Source organism: Chrysochloris asiatica, unplaced genomic scaffold, assembly GCF_000296735.1.
Source record: "Chrysochloris asiatica unplaced genomic scaffold, ChrAsi1.0 scaffold00001, whole genome shotgun sequence".
NCBI lineage: Eukaryota > Metazoa > Chordata > Mammalia > Afrosoricida > Chrysochloridae > Chrysochloris > Chrysochloris asiatica.
In genome coordinates this window covers 3,798,413-3,817,395 of record NW_006408519.1, presented here as the reverse complement: position 1 = coordinate 3,817,395, position 18,983 = coordinate 3,798,413, and the positions used below count along the sequence as shown (strand labels likewise).

Below are 18,983 nucleotides of genomic sequence, written 5' to 3'. Positions count from 1 at the left end.
TCAAGTGTGGCAACAGTAGTGAGGTTGGCCCAGGATCGGACATTGTTTCGTTCTGCTATGCATAAGGTCGCTATGAGTCAGTGCCGACTCGATGGCACCTAACAACAACAACAACACAAGTTTAAAACTTGTGTTTTAAACTTACTCACTCTATAGGCAACAAATTACAAAGCTAAGAGTACATTGGTGTTCAAAGTATTTCCTACTAATTCATCATCTTAAAAGAGGTTATATATAAGCTATATATATGTGTGTGTTTCATAAGCTGGTACTTTACACCAGGGATGTTGAAATCTTCATTTTGGTGGTGGTGGTGGTGGTGGAGTGTAAAGGTCTAAATATAGTTAGTCCTAATTTAGCATAGTGGTTACAAATCAGACTGCTAATCTCATGTTCAGCACTTCGAAAATGCCAGCTGTTCCATAGGTGAAAGATGAGGCTTTCTGCTCCCGTAAAGATTTACAGCTTCAGAAACCCTGTACAGGGTCCCTGTGAGTTGGAACCAACTCCATAATACAAAACAACAACAGTAATTTTACAAAAGGAGCCCTGGGAGAGCAGTGGCTTCAGCATTGAAAGGTGGTGGTCTAAACCTACCATTCACTCTGTGGAGAAAGACGAGGCAGTCTGCTTCCACAAAGATTTATACCTTGAAAACCCTGTGAAGGAGTTCTGTCCTATGGAGTTGCTAAATCAGAATCGATTTGATGGCAGTGGAGTTTTAAAATTTTATTTCACAAAATACAGAGTCATAGTCCACTAAACTTATTTTTAAAGTAATTTTATTATACTATGGCTTCACCCATCTACTAAACTGCTCACAGATAATAAAAACATTTCTTCTTTTGTTATTAACTATAGTTATTTACTATATGGTTTTTGGTAAAGTAGGAGCAAACAGAGTTGCCTACCAAAAATTATTTTCATAGAGCAACAAAATATTTTTATACTACACATAACAAATTATTTACTAGTACTCAAATTTATAAATGGATAAAGTACCAAAACCAATTTACCCAATAGGCCTTGAAACAACAAGCTCCACTTGTGGTTCAGGTTTGGATTCCAGAATAATGTTATACACTTCTTCAAAGGTAGCTCCTTGTAATAGTCTTCCATTCCATTCCAATACTTCATCACCTATAGTGTGTGTGAATAATGATAATCTTAGAAAGAAGCGCTAGCCACCCAAAATACACTTAAAACGACATCAATATTAAGCTTCAATGAACTCTGTAGAATAAAATCCACATTATGGAATAAGAAAAATCTTGAGAACAGCTTGAGTGGTGTAAAATTTGATAACATGGATGATAATTATATTCTACCCAAAGGCCAAATTCTAATAAGGTCTAGGGGTCAGAGGGAAAAAAAAAAGTCATCTTCGTGTGACTTAATAGGAATTTTATTTATATAAAATGGCCACTCTCAGTATTGTCTTTAAAGATTTCAAGATTCTGTACTTGAGATTGTTCAGTTTGTATGCAGCTAAGCACTTTCTTTTCTTTTTTTTAATCATCTGTGGTCTAACTTTTCTTGTAAAAAGCTTAATATTTAGTATCAAATAGAATCTTCTCCAAGATACTCAAGTGTTTCTTCAATAAAACAATTACCAAAGAAACAAGGCTGACTCTTTTTAGGAAATAGGCATTTATGCATTAAGTTTGTTTCCTAAACAATATTTGACATTTCTCAAAAGAAAAATGAAGATGTATGAGAAACAAAATAGGTTACTACTAGTTACACATTAGGAATATCTATTAACAATAACAAAAATATTATTGGTAAAAATATAAAATATGACTCAAGAAAGTTGCAAATAATAGTTACAACTTTCCATTAAAGAAAAGGACTGATGTTTAACTTCAATGAACTCTCTGGACATTGGGTAAGTCATTACTAAAAGAGAATTACTTGGTCTGAACTAACCTTGCTTTACAGTTTAAAATATAAAAGAATTTCAAAGTAGACGTACCTGGTCTAAGATGACCTACAGTATCAGCTAAACTTCCTTTTTTTACTTTGGTAATAAATGCACAAAGCCGACCTGATTCTGTCATCTTTCCTCCTACAACCTGATTAAAAGAGGGAGGTATTAAAACAGGATTATTTTTGCCAAATGATCATAGTTAAAGATTCAAGGAAAAATTACCTAAGAAATTAACAGCTTTCACATCTTTTATTTAAGCACATGCACTGACAATCATTTAAAAATATATATATATTGTTATTATTAGGAATAAAAAAATATGTTCTAAGTGTGGACTCTTTTTATATACTCCAAATATTTTCAGTTTATTCTATTACTTTTTTAAAATGTTGGAAAACTTAGGAACAAAAAACTAACCAATTTATCATTTCTGTCCTTACTATAGAATTCTTGTTATTGTCAAATCTAAAAAACAAAAATAATACATTTGAAGATATGTTAAACATTGTAACAATATAATTCTTAGTTACTCTGATTATAACTATGATGTCATTAAGTGCCGTCAGGTCCACTCGGACTCACAGTAACCCTGTATACAGTTTCTGAGGAGTAGCTGGTGGGTTTGAACTGCCGACCTTGAAGTTAGAAGTCCAATGCTGATCGTAGAACACCACAATGGAAGTCCTAATTATGATAAACTACCAAAATTTCACTAATTAGTAATCTTGTAAGCACATCAATTAATGTGCACTATGGGAGATGATTCCTGAGAAAATTGTAAAATTTATTTAATATTGTCAGAACTACTATAAAGTTTAGACCATTTATATCACAATCCTGGGTGTCACAAATGGTTAAGCGACATGGTATGATTAATAATTAAAAGGGTTGGAACTAAAACTCTGAGATACATTGGCAGATAGATCTAGCAATCTACTTCCAAAATACCACAGCCTTGAAAACTCTTATGTTGTTGTTTTTGTTAAGTGCTATTGAGTCAGTACTGATTTACAGTGACCCTACGTACAACAGAATTAAACACTGCCCAATCCTGGGCCAACCTCAATATCGTTGCCACGCTTGAGCCCATTGATGCTGCCACTTTGTCAACCCATCTCGCTGGTGATCTTCCTCTTTTTCTCTGACACTCCACCTTACCAAACATGATGTCCTTCTCCAGTGACTGGTCCCTCCTGACAATATGTCCAAAGTATGAGAGACGAAGTTTGGCCATCTTAGCCTCCAAGGGGCACTCTGGCTGCACTTCTTCCAACACAAATCTGTATGTTCTTTTGGTAGCCCATGGCACTTTCAATATTCTCCTCCAACACCGTAACTCAGAAGCATCAATTCTTCTATGGTCTTCCTTATTCACTGTCCAGCTTTCACGTGCATATGAGGTTATTGAAAATACCATGGCTTGGGCCAGGTGCACCTTAGTCCTCAAGCTGACACCTTTGCTCTTCAATGCTTTTAAAATGTCTTATGCAGCAGATTTGCCTAATGTAAGATGTCGTCTATCTCTTGATTGCTGTTTCCATGAGTGTTGATAGTTGATCCAAGAAGAATGAAGTCCTTGACAGCTTCAATCTTTTCTTCATTGATAAGAACGTTTTTTATTGGTCCAGTGGTGAGGATTTTTTGTTTTCTTCACATTGAGATGTAATCCATATCAAAGGTTGTGCTCTTTGATCTTCACTCAGTAGATAAGTTCTCTTCACTTTCAGCAAGCAAGGTTGAATCATCTGCATGTTGCAGGTTGTTAATAAGTCTTCCTCCAATCCTGATGCCATGATTTTCTTCACATAACCCAGCTTCTCGGATTATTTGCTCAGCATACAGGTTGATTAAGTATGGTGAAAGAATAAAACCCTGCCACACATCTTTCTTAATTTTAAATCCTTCTGTATTCCTATGTTCTGTTCCAACAACTGCCACTTGGTCCATGTACAGATTCCTCATGAGCACAATTAAGTGACCCGGAATTCTCATACTTTGTAATGTTGTCCATAGTTTGTCATGATCCACACAATCAAAAGCCTTTGAGTAGTCAATAAAGCACAAGTAAACATCGTTCTCTGCTTTCAGCCAAGATCCATCGGACATCAACAACGATATCCCTCATTCCATGGCCTCTTCTGAATGCGGCTTTAACCTCTGGAAGTTCTCTGTCAATGTATGGTTGCAGCTGTTTCTGTATTACCTTTAGCAAAACTTTATTTGTATGGGATATCAAAGATATTGTTCAATGATTTCCAGATCCCCCTGGGTCGCCTCTCTTTGGAATAGGCACATATACAGATTCTTCCAATCAGTTGGCTAGATAGTTGTCTTCCAAATTTCTTGGCATAGATGAGTGAGTGCCTTCAGTGCCACCTCACTTACTTGACAGATTTCAATTTGTATTCCATCAATTCCTTGTGCCTTGTTCTCTGCCAATGACTTCAATATACCTTGGACTTCCTCCTTCACTATCATTGGCTCTTGATCATATGCTACCTCTTGAAACAGTTGAACATCAACCATTTCCTTTTGGTACAGTGACTCTGTGTATTCCTTCCATCTTATTTTGATGCCTTCTGCATCATTCAATAATTTGCCCAGAGAATCCTTCAGCAACAAAAGTCGAGGCTTGAATTTTTTTTCAGTTCCCCCAGCTTGAGAAATGCTGAGTGTGTTCTTCCTTTTGGGTTTTCTGACTCCAGATCTTTGCATATTTTGTTGTAATATTTGACTTTATCTTCTAAAGCTGACCTTTGAAATTTTTTGTTCAGCTCTTGGACCTCCTCATTTCTTCCATTTGCTTTAGCATCTCTACTCTGAAGAACAAGTTTCAGTGTTTCTTCTGACATCCATTTTGACCTTTTCTTGCTTTCTTTTCTTCTTAATGACTTTTTGCTCTCTTCACGTATGATGTTTTTGATATCATCCCACAACTCTTCTGTTTTTAGTGTTTAATGTGTCAACTCTGTTCTTCAGATGATCTCTAAATTCAGGGGGGATATATTCAAGGTCATGTTTTGGCTCTCGTGGACTTCTTTTCATTTTCCTCAGCTTCAGTTTGAATTTGCTTATAAGCAATTGTTGGGCTGTCTCACAATCTGCCCCTGGCCTTGTTTTGACAGATGATATGGAGCTTTTCCATTGTCTCTTTCCGCAGATGTAGTCAATTTGATTTCTATGTATTCCATTTGGTGAGGTCCATGTATGTAGTCGTCTATTATGCTATCTAAAGAAGGTATTTGAAATTAACAAATCATTGATTTTTCAGAATTCTATCATGTAATCTCCAGCATCATTTCTATCACCAAGACCATATTTTCCAACTACTGATCCTTCCTCTTTGTTCCCAACCTTTGCATTCCAATCACCACTAATGATCATTACATCTTGATTGCATGTTTGACCAATTTCAGATTGAAGAAGTTGGTAGAATTCTTCTATTTCATCCTCACTGGCTTTAGTGGTTGGTGCGTAAGTTTGAATAATAGTGGTATTAACTGGTCTTCTCTGTAGGTGCATGAATATTATCCTATCACAGACAGCATTGTACTTCATGACTGATCTGGATATGTTCTTTTTCCCAGTGAATGCAACACCATTCCTCTTCATTTTGTCATTCCCAGCAAAGTAAACCATGTAGTTGTCAGATTCAAAATGGCCAATGCCAGTCCATTTCAGCTCACTAATGACTAAGATATTGATGTTGATGTGTTCCATTTCATTTTTGACAATTTCTAATTTTCCTAGATTCATATGAGTAGTCCTATTCTGCAAACATGAGTCACAACAGCATTAAAACATCTGGAATTTATTTTAGAATAGCAAAAACACATATCAGCAATAGTGCTGTTGAGTCATATTTGTAGCTGCATGAACCCTTAATGAAATCCATGGTTTGATTTCACATGTCACTAAATTAATGCATCAACTTCATAGCAAGTTAAATGATCAATAATAACTAAGTTAATTCACTACATTGCTTTTCTTTTCTCTGTTGAGTGAAAGACATCTGAATTCAAAAATCACTGACATATCTTACTCCATACATATATTCCCTAATTGTAATAAATTGCACTCATTTGCAAAATAGGTAATATGAACTAATTCTTCCTATGTTTGATTTTGAAAATGCATATATCTTACAGGCAAATGCCTTTATGTAAATATTAAATAAACTTCCTCCTCTTGATAAATACTATAATAGTTATTATTGAAAGCTTTGAGGTCAATGTACTGAATGTTTATATAATGTTTAAATTTTTTGTAAGAACTAAGTATTATTAAAATGTACAGATGAAGAAACTGAAACTAAGAGAAGTGTTGTTGTTCAGTGTCATACAGTTAGTAACTGTAGTAATTAGAATTCAAATCCATACCTTCTAAACTCTATTCCAAACTGTCTATACAGTATACTGGACCAATCTGGATTTATATCTCACCTTAGCTACAACTGGTATGACCATACCAGTTTTTAAAGCCCATTTCTCATGTACTGTGTTAAAGAAGGTAATACACATGAACTGCTGAGACAAGTACCAATTCTATAAAAAATGCTCAATCCCACTGACATTCAAAGTTTTATAATATCTTCCACTTAATATATTCTATAGGACAACTTCTGTAGTAATGGCTTAACTTTAAAATACTTACTTTTCCTTTCATTTTAGTTTTTGATTGGCAATAGAAGATTAAAAAAAAAAAAAAGCAACAGAACACTGTTTTGTGCATTTACCAAGTAATAGCCTAATATTCTACAATAAAACCAAAATCAGTATTTATAGTGAATCTCATGCCATAATTATTCCTGCATTTCCAGATTTTAAACTGTATTTTCTTTCTTATATTCATATTTTCTATATTAACACAAACATTATATTCATGTTATACATATACCACTCATCATCCAAGTTTGCAAATTTAATAATTAAATAAAACAATTATTTTAATAAAGGACTCCTAGTGTGGCACTGTAAGATCAGCACTGGACTACTAACCACAAGGTCAGCAGTTCAAATGTACCCACTGCACCTTGGAAATCCTATATAGGGTCACTATGAGTCAGAATTGACTCAATAGCACATAACAACAACACCATCATTTTAATGGAGTATAAATATAGATACAGACAAAGGGCAAATTGTTTAGACAAATTTAGAGCATTATATTCAGAATTCAAATTTATCATAACTCAGGTTATTCTCACTGATTTAAAGACGTACAGCTAATAGTATTACTTAAGCATAATGGCACCCAATTAATATTTGGAGAATGAAAAAACTTAAGACAATGAGTACAGATATTTGGGGACTCTTGAAATGAAAAAAATTCACTAAATTAGCATACATAGAAACAGTTATTACAGCCTTTACTTTACTGATAAATCTGTGAAGCAATAGAAAGTAAAAATGTCATAGATTTACATACCTTTAAGCCAAGCATTGCTCCTGAATCTCGAGGTACACTTCCATCTTTTAGGCGTTTATTTAATAAAATGCGACCAATTAAACGATCTCCATCTTTAGAAGGTTGCCAGGTCACAGGATGCTGATAATATTGCATCAACAAACAAACCAAAAATAATGTTTTTTTATGACAAATCACTTCTGGTTGTACAATCCTCCCAAACTTCGTAATTCCAAAGTGTTATGATTACACAAATCAGTTTGAATTCAAAAACATTAATCAAAAGGACTTAGTACATTAAATATATAACCTCAATTGTATAATTTTATTTTTCCAAAATACAATTACTTCAAATTCTTAGTGTTCTCACACAACACAGAAATTATAGAGTTCTATAAAAAAGAAAACATCTTAGCAATATATGCATATTCTAGTATAATATGCATTGAAGATTAAAAATAGGATTAAATTCTGTGCAGTTGAACTCTTTTAAAAATGAGAATTTAATCTTCAAACACTTGAAATATATGGAAAGATTTTATTAGAGTGAAAATGGAAAGGTCAAATTATATTAAAACATAAAATCTGAACCTATGATGTGGACTTTCTTAAAGTAGGTTTCTGAATTAAAAAATTTTAAACTACACAAGTTTTAATGAGTTCCAACTGAATGTGCATGAGGGAAAAATAAAGCCTGATTCAAAGGTGTGGATGGATTACAGTTTTTACTTTTTAGAGGTTGATTGGTTCTTTCATATGTTTGATGTATTTAGTAAATTACCTCTACTAGATAATTCAATGGTATCCATTTGTTAAATAACTTTGAAAATATTAGTGTATATCCTTCTCAGAGCAGAACCAAGTCCTTTATAAATAAAGACACCATCCTAATGTAAATTATATGCTAAAAAACAAAGTTAATGATTTGTGTAATCACAGTAGTTTCAGAGTTATCTAAAAGCAGCATGCACATCTTCATGCAGAATTTAGTAGGCAAAAATGCCACTCAATCACACTGATATGGTAAAAAGATTTTCAAAATTCCCACTATGCTAAAAGCAAAAATAATAAATACCAAAGCAGATGACAATGGTTCTAATACTAATTAACACTACATTCAAATGCTATGACAATAAAAGAAAATAAGCAAAATGACAGTGAAAGGGAAAAAAGAAAAACAACTTTTTCTGTGCAAACAAACCCAATTATCTCCCTTTTGCCTGGGATTTAAACTATTAATCATTTAATTTTCATCCCAAGGAAAATATATGCAAGCAATCAAAAAAGCCAATCCAAAAAATTCTTTGTTATTTGTGGTTTATAATAACATCACAATGTTCTTTCATGCGACCATAAGACAAAACATTCCTTTGTTCCTAAATTTTATTTTTATTTACTTCTTTAGTTTTTGGTATTTTGTCAAACAATAAAAACAGCAAAGCAAGCAAGAGGGTTTTTTGTTTTGTTTTGTTTTTCTTTTCTGCACCTTAAGAAATGCTACATTGACCTTTGAAATGCCCTGTCTTTTGATTATGTTCGGTTTTAATGAATGACAGAGAGCAAACGAAGACCAAATGAGCAAGTTAAAAGGCAGGCTCCACAATCTCAGTACCTTCTCACTATGGCTAGGTTCCTCGTTAAGGGTTGTGCTACTACACGTATCTACCCCAGAGTCCTTAATCTGAGGCTCAGACCATTCCAAATCCTCTTCCAAAGAGTGGCCACCAAAGTACATCATTTTCTTTTGTCTCTCAGACCTGGTGTAAGAGTCCGACAGAACTGCCTGCTCACTAGTTTTTCTTTTTCCCTTTTGACTGTCCCCTACAGGTGTGGGATAAAAATAAAAATAATAAAATAAAGATATAAAAAAAAGAAAACATGCAAAGGTATAAATTAAAAAGGAAACGTGAAATGATAACAAAAATTAAATTGTAAGGCTCCACATGTCTCACCAAAGACATTGGGGAAGCCTCACTGCTAGGCCAAGACGTATGGTCCAACCAGTTGTAATCCATGTCTCCTGTGAGAGTTGGACAGACAAAAGTGCAGTAAAGGAGATGTTGTTGAAAGAAAGGACAGACAAAAAGACATTATAAACATTTCAAATTGTGTGATACTGTGTAGTTTTAAGAACTCTGTCTGTAGCACTCACTATACATACTAAGTAAGAGAAAACGAAGATTCCAAATGAGTAAACCTTATAGAATGCAGAATATAAAGTTTATGTATTCTAGACAAATCCTGTGAAAGTCTTGCAACAAAAAAACCTTTATATTCAACAGAGTAGGAACCAAAGAAATTACATATTCGGGGGCAGGGGGAGGAGGGGAGGAAGAAAGTATCTCCTATGTCAGTCATGGTATTTATGTGTTTCATTTGGCCTACAGAGATAACTTTGTTCTGTTCCAAAGATTATGAACATTTCATAAAACAAACAGTGGTTTGTCAATAACCACTATAAAAAAAAAAATCAAGTCATTAAGTTTTGTTCTTGGAATGTAGTATGGTAGTCTCTATAATGCGGAAATCTCTAGAAGATCTGAGTGATTAAGGATAAATAAAAAGAAATTGGTTACACAAAAGGTTTATTTTGTATGAAAATGACAAACCATACTCATTCAATCTGTACCAGTGAAAATAAAATAAAACTTACTTAAATAACATGAATTCCTTTATATCTCTTTGAAACAATTTTTAACTTTTTTAGAAATTGCATTCTTGTAAACAGTCATTTTTTTCTTTTAAAATAATTTTAAGCCAATTTCTATAACTGACAACCAAGAATAATATCCAATTCCCAAACTTACATGTTCCTCCTTTCCCTCTACTTTTGGGGAAAAGTCATTTTTAATTTATATATGCCCATGTATCTGTTCACACTTCCATTTATTTTTAAATATTTTGCTAAACATTTTCCATTTGCTATGCACTGTGCTAAGCCCTAGTGTAAAGGGTAAAACAATGAGACATGCTTACAACGGAAAGGACAGTAAACAATCGCAAAAAAACACAAAACTGCACCTGTGCTTAAAAAGTGTCACATAGGAGAGTATAGAACACTTCTAGAGAGGATACAGTAAGATCTCATTTCGATTTGGTGGTTGACAAACACCTCTAAATATGTGGTGTTGAGGATGAGAACGAAAGAACAAATAGGAAGGTAGGCAAATGAAAAGTGGAAGAACAAACAGTCCAAGAGCTCTTGTTCCAACATAATACTGTAAAAGATTTAACTGAAAAAAAGAGTAAAGTATATGAATCAAAAAGAATGAAGGAAACTTGAATGAATGAACTAAACTCGAGTGTTAAGTAAGACTGGTAGCCCAAAACATTTTAAAAAACAAAACAAAACAAAAACCCACTGCTATCAAATTGATTCTGATTCATAGCAAGTCCATATGACATTTCCAAGGCTGTCTATCATTGTGGGAGCAGAAAGTCTCATGTTTCTCCCGAGGAGTGGCTGGTGGATTTAAACTGCCAACCTTGTGATTAGTAGTCCAGTGCTTTTCCTACAGCACTACCAGGGCTCCTAAACTTTTAGAAAGGCTTTTTAAAGTCCTAGTAAAGCTGATGAATTTTATTCCTTGAATGATTTTCAGCAAGATGGTGGCATGATTTGATTTAGATTCTTAAAAGCAGATTCTAAGAACCATAGAAACTGGGTTTGAAGAGGTGAATATGGAATGAACAAAGGTGACAGCAGTTGACACATCAGAAAAAAAGAATTGAGAGATGTTTTGAAAGTAGAAAGAACAGCAGTATGACTGAGAATTCAAGGATAAGTCCCTGGTGTCTTGCAATCGCTGAATGACAGACAAATCCCTTTATGAGGTGAAAAGACTAAAGGATGAGCAGCCGTTATTAAGGAAGAAATAGAAGGGAATTACTATCTCTCTCATAGAGTTTTGTAACCTCATATGTGTTAAGTTTCAGAGATTCTAAAATATCTAAGAGTATCTTAGAATTATTAGTTTCCAATATATATACTATTTGAAAATCCTATTCAGAGTCCTGGTGTGGTGCTGTTGGATAAGCACTGGATTACTAACTGAAAACTCAGTGGTTTAAATCCATCAGCTGCTCCTTGGAAACCTTCTAAAGGGTCACTATGAGTTAGAATTCATCCTATGCAACTTAACAATGACAACACAAGCTTTTTAAGTGGCATGTAAGAAATCAGTTGATCAAACTAGTAAAGTTTAGAAGAAAAAGGTCTGAACAGGGAGCATTTAATTTGGAAATTATCAGCAGACAGATAGCAGTAAGCCATACGGTTTAAGAAGACAGGCTAAAATAAGATATGAAAAGAATTCAAATGAATTCCAAGATTCTGAGTTGGAGTTGAGGGAAAAAAGGAACAGAGAAAAGGAAAAAGGATAGAGACTAAGGTCTCTAAACCAAATAGAAGAGTTTCCTATAAAGAAGAGAAGTCAATTATATTGGATGGTATCTACACATCAAATAGGATGGGGAAACTCAAAAGTGTGCTTTTAATTTGGCAGAATGGAAGGATGTTAAAAGATCAGTTTGGATCAACTGATAAGAATTAGAATCAGATTAAAGTAATTAAAGAGTCCAAAGAAAGATGGTTGTGGTGATGGTTGTGTGCCATTGAGTCAGTTCCAACTAATAGTGACCCTGTATAGAGTTTCCAAGTCTATAAATCTTTATGGGGAGGGAGCAGAAAGCTTTATGTTTCTCCTGAGAAGTGGTTGGTCTATTCAAACTGCTGACCTTGCAGTTAGCAGCCTAACTAAGAAAACTATTACGTTCCCAGGACTCTTAAAGGGAGATGAGGAGGCAGGAAGCTGTACTGTACGTATATACAGACCAATTGTTCTGAAAGTGAAATTCCCACATCATAAAAATTTGTTAAAAATACAAATTCTCATGTCCCACCTTAAACCTACTTTATGAGAAAGTCTGCTGTTGAGGCCTAGCAAACAGGGTTTCAAATAAGTCCTCCAGGTGATTATGATCACAGCAGGATAAATAGTGGACTACTAACTCGCCAGCCGATCCTTAGAAACCTTATACAAGGTTACTATGAGTCAGAACTGACTTAACAGCACTTCACAACAACAACATATGAGAAGCTCTGGAGACAGTTTCTCTAAGAAGCTGATTGGTGAAAGAGAATAGAGCTATAACACATGCAAACTACCATCTGTAGAAGGAAGGCCATTCTTTAACCTGTGGACTAGAACAGTGCTTCTTCATGTCTTCTTTATGTCACCAATAGACAACGTCACCAATTTTTTTGTTGTTGTGATGTGCCGTGGAGTCGGTTCCAACTCATAGCGACCTGCACAGGGTTTCCGAGGCTGTAAATCTTTATGGGAGCAGAACGCCTCATCTTTCTCCCGCGGAGCAGCTGGTAGTTTCTAACTGCTGACCTTGCGGTTCGCAGCCCGATTCCTAACCACTACGCTGTCACCAATAGACAATGATTAGTACCATACAGTGGGGCAAATGGAGATGACCAGCCCATGGAATCTTATTTACGTTCATGCCTAGCTGGTAATGCATAGGGTCAATGGTATTTGTATCTCAGGAAACCTGCAACCCATTCAAAACACACTAGTGTTCCACAGCACAACATTGATAAATCTGAATTTGAGAAGCCACAAGTTGAGCTTGTAAACTGAAATCCTTGGTTGGTGTGTGTGAAGACATGAAAATAAAGCTCATAATTTCTCTTCCTCTTCTATGTTTATACCTACAAAAGGCAGAAATTTAATTCTGTCCTCTATAAAGAAAATAACATTTTGCCCATTTAAAGCTAAAATGAAAATGTTTGATTGATGAAGGTACACGATACATGGCAAAACACAAACAAGAAAGAAAGAAAGAGAAACCACTGCCAGGGTAGTAGTGGTGATTGTGTGCCACCGAGTCAGCGCCAACTCACACAGACCCTATATAGGGCTTCCAAGGCTGTAAATCTTTACAGAAGCACAACAGTGTATTTGAACTACTGATTTGGTTGTTAGCAGCCCAGCTTCTAACAGTACACTACCAAGACTCCTTCACTGCCATGGAGTTTATTCTAATTCATAGTGACCCTATAGGACAAAGTCATGTCCTGTGTGGTGCCATAGGATAAGAACTGGACGTACAGCACAACAGCTGCTCCTTGGAAACCCTATACAGAGTTGCTATGAATCAAAACCAACTTGATGGCACTTAACAACACCAACAACATAGGAAAGAGTAAACTGCTCCTTAGGGTTTGTGAGGCTATAAATCTTTACAGAAGGAAACTACCACATCTTTCTTCCAGATTTGTTGCATAATTAAAAATTAATGTGACTGTAAGAAATAAATCATATATATCAAATAAAAACAATCTTAAGCTTTTAAGTACTACTAGTATTTAGACAATAGTAATCATTTAATGGAGTTCTGGTGTGGTGCCGTGGGTTAATGCGCCAGACTGCAAAGCCATTTGTACTTCAAGGTCAGTGGTTCAAGTTCACCAGCGTCTCCTCAGAAACCCTATACAGGGTCCCTATGGGTCAGAACCAACTCGACAGCACTTAACAACAACAACAATGATTTAATATTATTATTCAGTATAGCTCCATAGAGCAGAAATAAAATAATAAGATACATCAATCCTTTAGTTGCAACACAAAAACATGTTGCTGGGCCTTCCAATTCCATGCAAAGATACAAAAGACACAAAGAAGAACTAAGTGGAAAATTTAGAACTATAAAATGCAATGGTTTTGGTTGGTGTTGTATAACGTGTCATCGAGTAAGTTCTGACTCATAGTGACCCTATATAGGGTTTCCGAAGAGGACTGGTGGGTTTGAACCACTGACCTAGCAGTTAGGAGTTCAGTGATTGCTACAGTTCCATACTTGTTGTTGTGAAGTGCCATCCAGTCGGTTCTAACCCATAGCAACCCTGTATAGAGTTTCTGAGGAGAAGCTGGTGAGCTTGAACCACCAACTTTGCAGTTCAAATGGCTTTGCAGAGCCGTTTGCACTGGATTGCCATAATTGAAATAAGAAACTGAACAGATGTACTCAGTCACTGACTGGAGAAGACAGAGAACAACTCCATGAACCTGAAGATACAAAACAACAACAAGTATTCAATCTGAAAAACAGAGAGAAAATAGTCTTAAAATGTCAAAAATGAAGAGCGCCTCAGGGAGTTGAGGGACAAGAACAAAAGATCGGATGTTCATGTCACTGGAGTCTCAAAGGGAGAAGTAAAAAAAAGACGGGGCTGATACAGTAATTAGAAATGATGGCTGAATTTTTCTCAATTTCAAAAAGTTAAGTAAGCCTCAAACAGATGAACTCAAAGAAATCTGTATCAAGATACATCATAATCAAATTAAAATCTGAGTTTAAGTAAAATAATACTTTACTTATGGGAGGAAATAATTTGAATAACAGTTTTCATCAGAAATCTTGGAAGCCTGAAGAAAATAGCACAATGTTTTTCAAAGATCAAGATAAAAGAAATGTTAACTCTGAATTCTAAATATGGTAAATTTATCTTTCAGGGATGAATGAAAAAGATATTTTCATATAAGAGAAAACTACTAAGAGAATCTGTCACTGGCAGACCTACTCTAAAAAATAAATAATAAATAAAAATCTAAAAACTAAAGAAATTCTTTGAAATAGAAGAGAAACAAAAGAGAAGGAACATAATATTATTACAAAGAATAAGTGCAAAGAGCATGCAAAGTGAAAATATTGGTAAATACTTGATAAATCTTGAATTTTCTGATTTTTACTTGAGGCTTGAAGTAATGAGCATACCATTGTCTGGCATGGTTTTCAATAGATTTGAAAGAAATATTTAAGATAATAACTTTATAAATGTTGTTGTTAGGGGCCACCGAGTGGATACTGAATCATAGTGACCTTATGCACAACAGAACTAAACACTGCCTGACCTGGCACCAACAACACAATCGTTGCTACACTTGAATCCATTATTTTTGTCACTGTGCCAGTCCATCTCATTGGGGTCTTCCTCTTTTTGTCTGACCCTCAACTTTATCAAGCATGATATCCTTCTCCAGGAACTAGTCCCTCCTAATAATATGTCCCCAGTATGAAAGATGAAGTCTGTCCATCCTGTCTTCTAAGGAACATTCTGGCTGTACTTCTTCTAACACAGATTCATTTGTTCTTTTGGTAGCGGTGGAACTTTTACTCTTCTCTTACACCATAACTCAAATGCATCAATTCTTCTATGGTACTCACTGTCTAACTTTCACATGCATATGAGATTATTGAAAATACCATGACTTGTATCAGGCACACTTTAGTCCTCAAACTGACATCTTTGCTCTTCAACACTTTAAAAAAGTATGGTACAACAGATTCGCCTAATGCAATACATCGTTTGATTTCTGAATTGCTGCTTCCATGAGTGTTGATGGTTGATCTGAGCAAAATGAAGTCTTTGACAACTTCAATATTTTCTTCATTTATCTTGATGCTATTTGGTCCAGTGGTGAGGATTTTTGTTTTTACACTGAGTTGCAACCCATACTGTAATATTTGATCTTCATCAGTGAGTATTTTATGTTCTCTTTGCTTTCGGGAAGCAAGGTTGTGTCATATGCGTATTGCAGGTTATTAATGAGTCTTCCTCCAATCCGGATCCCACATTCTTCTTCATATAATCCAGCTTCTCAGATTATTTGTTCAGCACACAGACTGAATAAAAATTATAAATAGGAAGGTAAAGGAACTAAAAGGAAGTAAGGTTTCTACTTTTACTGGAACTAGTCAAATGTCAACACACAAAGTAATCATTTAAAACATTTATGCAAAGTGATTCAGTGGAAAACACTATGAATCAATATTCATTCTCAAAGATAGGAGAGCAAGAAAAAGAAACCAGAGAAATGGAAAAAGAGAAAAAAAGACAGAAGGCGCCAACAGAAAACAAAAAAGAACACAACAGGCAGACTGAATACCTACTGTATAATTTTATGAAATGTAAATAGTCCAAGTACACCAACTAATAAACGGAATGGATAAAAAAGATGAACGGAATGGATAAAAAAATATGCTGTCTATAAGAAACCTACTTCAAATATAATTATAGAAGCAGGATGAAAATAAGAGGATGGGAAAAGATGCAAACATTAATTATAAAAGCAGGAGTGGCTATATTAATATAAAATAAAATAATTATCAGAAACAGAAACAACAACTTAAAAGAAATGAAATAACACAGACTATGTTCTCTGACCGCAATGGGATCAAACTAGAACTTAATAACAGGAAAATCTCCAACCATCAAAAACAGAAACAATATAGTTCTAAATCATGTCCTGGCAAAGCAGTCTGAAGGGAGAAAAAACAAACAAACAAACAAAGCAAAACTTCAAACTGAATGGGAATGAACAGACAACATTCTGCAACGTGTGAGACACAGCTAAGAAATGCTGAAAGGATGATATTTAATACAAGGGAGCTTGAAAAAGTTCATGGAAAAATTCCATTATCATTTAATTCCATTTTTCCATGAACTTTTTGAAGCCCTCCATGTACTAAAGATTTACATTAGAAACAAGGGAAAGTCTCAAATCAATTATCTAATTTCTTGCCTTAAGGATCTAGAAAAAAAAGAGCAAAATATACTTAAAGCAAGTGAAACGGAGGGATTAATAAATACATAAGCAGAAATCAAGAGCAAAAAAGAAAAATCATGGCAACAAAAAGATGGTTCTTAAAAAAGATGAACAAAGCTCATAAATAAAATGGACAAACAAAAAAGAGAAAAGATATAGATTAAAAACAAGGAATTAAACAGAGGATACAGGCCCTTCAGATATCTATCAAAAGGATACTAAGGGAACACTATGAACAACTCACAGTCCACGAATTTTCAATTTAGACAAAGTGGACCAATTTCTTAAAAAAAAAAAAAACTACTACAAGTCACCCAATCTGACAAAACTCATCAAAATAACCTTATAACTATTAAGAAACTGAACTAGTAATTTAAAAACTCTTAAAAGAAATCTCCAGACTCAGATATTCAGTTATTTTCACTGCAAACTATCCAAATATTTAAATAAAATTAAAAGCAATTAAAAAAATATTTCAGAAATAAGAAATAATGATTTCCAACTCAATTTACAAGTCAATATGGCAGGAAAACAACAAAGACAGTGCGAAAAAAAAGGGGGGGGGGAGGAAACAATAATAACAAGCTATAAATCAATAGCAATTATGAATAAGAATATATCCACATAAATCCTTCAGATACATCATTCAGAGTCATCATCAATCACTCGAAGAAGACAGCAAGTTTGGTAAAGTCGAGGGTCGAGGGTCAGTTAGGATGTAGGAGACCTCATGAGCAAGATTGACACTATCCCATTATCCACAACGATAATGATTGAGAATCAGGAAGGACATAGCAACGTAAATTCTGTTGTATGTAAGCTCGCTATGAGTCAGAATCCTGGTACATGATTTGCCTTTTCATTGTTATGAATTTTGTACTGGTTATACAAAAACAATAATGAGTAAATTACTGACATGAAACAGTACTAGGCAGTCATTTTCCTTCAAAAACTAAAACAAATGTTCACTTAAGAAAGTCCTTGATGACGCCTGTTATAATTTTATTAACCTTTAGCTCTCAAGTTCTGGTGTGGTGCTTCAAAATATGCAGGGGACCGCAAGGTCAATTTGAACTACAAGATCAGTGGTTCAAACCCACTAGCTGCTCCTCGGAAACCCTATTATAGGGTGGCTATGAGTCAGAGCCAACTCTGTGGTACTTAATAACAACAGCCCTCAAGTACGTATCTTTTAATATTTGGTATGTAACAATATGGGAGGTGCATATAAAGCATTTCTGCTACATACAAGTCTGACCATCACCTCAAAACAAACATTGGATTATGTGTTAAGGGTTCAATTGCCAGTTAAACCAGGCAGGAGTTCCCTTGATTGACCTCAGGTGGGAACATATTTATCCTGGATCTCAAATTTTTTGCAGCTGTCTGCGTGTGAATGATCAAAATTTTGAAGGGTTACAAATACATTTTAGGAAGTATTCAGATTCACAAATATAGACTCCACAAATAATGAGGATCTACTATAGCTAATTTTCACTTAAAAAGTCATTCATGTAAACATACAGTGGCTTTTATTGTTACCTTAAATGAATTATTAGATATTCTTTAAACTTCTGAATTCTAGATGTAATATGATAAGTACTGCTGAATATATTCCACATGACAAAAAGAACTTTGCCATCCTTAATCACTGTTAAACATATAAAGAGGTCCTGTGATTAAAACATTGGAGAACCACTGTCATAGAGCAGCATACATGTTGTTGTTGTTAAGTGCCTTGGAGTCAGTTCCAACTCACAGCAGCCTTGTATAGGGTTTCCAAGGCTTTTGAAATCTTGTGGGAGCAGGAAGCCTCATCTTTGTCCTGCAGAGCAACTGGCAGGCTCAAACTGAGAAGCACAGTCCAGTGCTTATTGTATGGAGCCATCACACTCCCAGTATATATGAGAGGGCATTTAAAACTTCATGGAAAAATAGAATGAAAAGATAATGGAATTTTCCACGAACTTTCTGAAGCTCCCTCTCCCCTCCCTTTGCCACAAATCATCTACCTTTACATTTCCAGC

The 18,983-nt window shown here is 34.8% G+C and overlaps 1 protein-coding gene across 3 annotated transcripts in view; it reads right to left on the bottom strand.

Annotated features, from left to right (window-relative positions):
- Positions 1-18,983, bottom strand: part of RIMS2 (regulating synaptic membrane exocytosis 2) — a 738,459-nt gene that overhangs the window by 368,649 nt on the left and 350,827 nt on the right. For 2 of the 3 annotated variants that reach the window (XM_006830627.1, XM_006830629.1), the window contains 4 exons: positions 9,289-9,356; positions 7,358-7,477; positions 1,976-2,075; positions 1,017-1,140 (listed from right to left, as the gene is read on the bottom strand). In XM_006830627.1, coding sequence (XP_006830690.1) covers positions 1,017-1,140; positions 1,976-2,075; positions 7,358-7,477; positions 9,289-9,356 — 412 coding nt within the window. Of the gene's footprint in view, positions 1-1,016; positions 1,141-1,975; positions 2,076-7,357; positions 7,478-8,948; positions 9,158-9,288; positions 9,357-18,983 lie in introns of all 3 variants that reach the window. The other variant, XM_006830628.1, reaches the window with a different exon arrangement.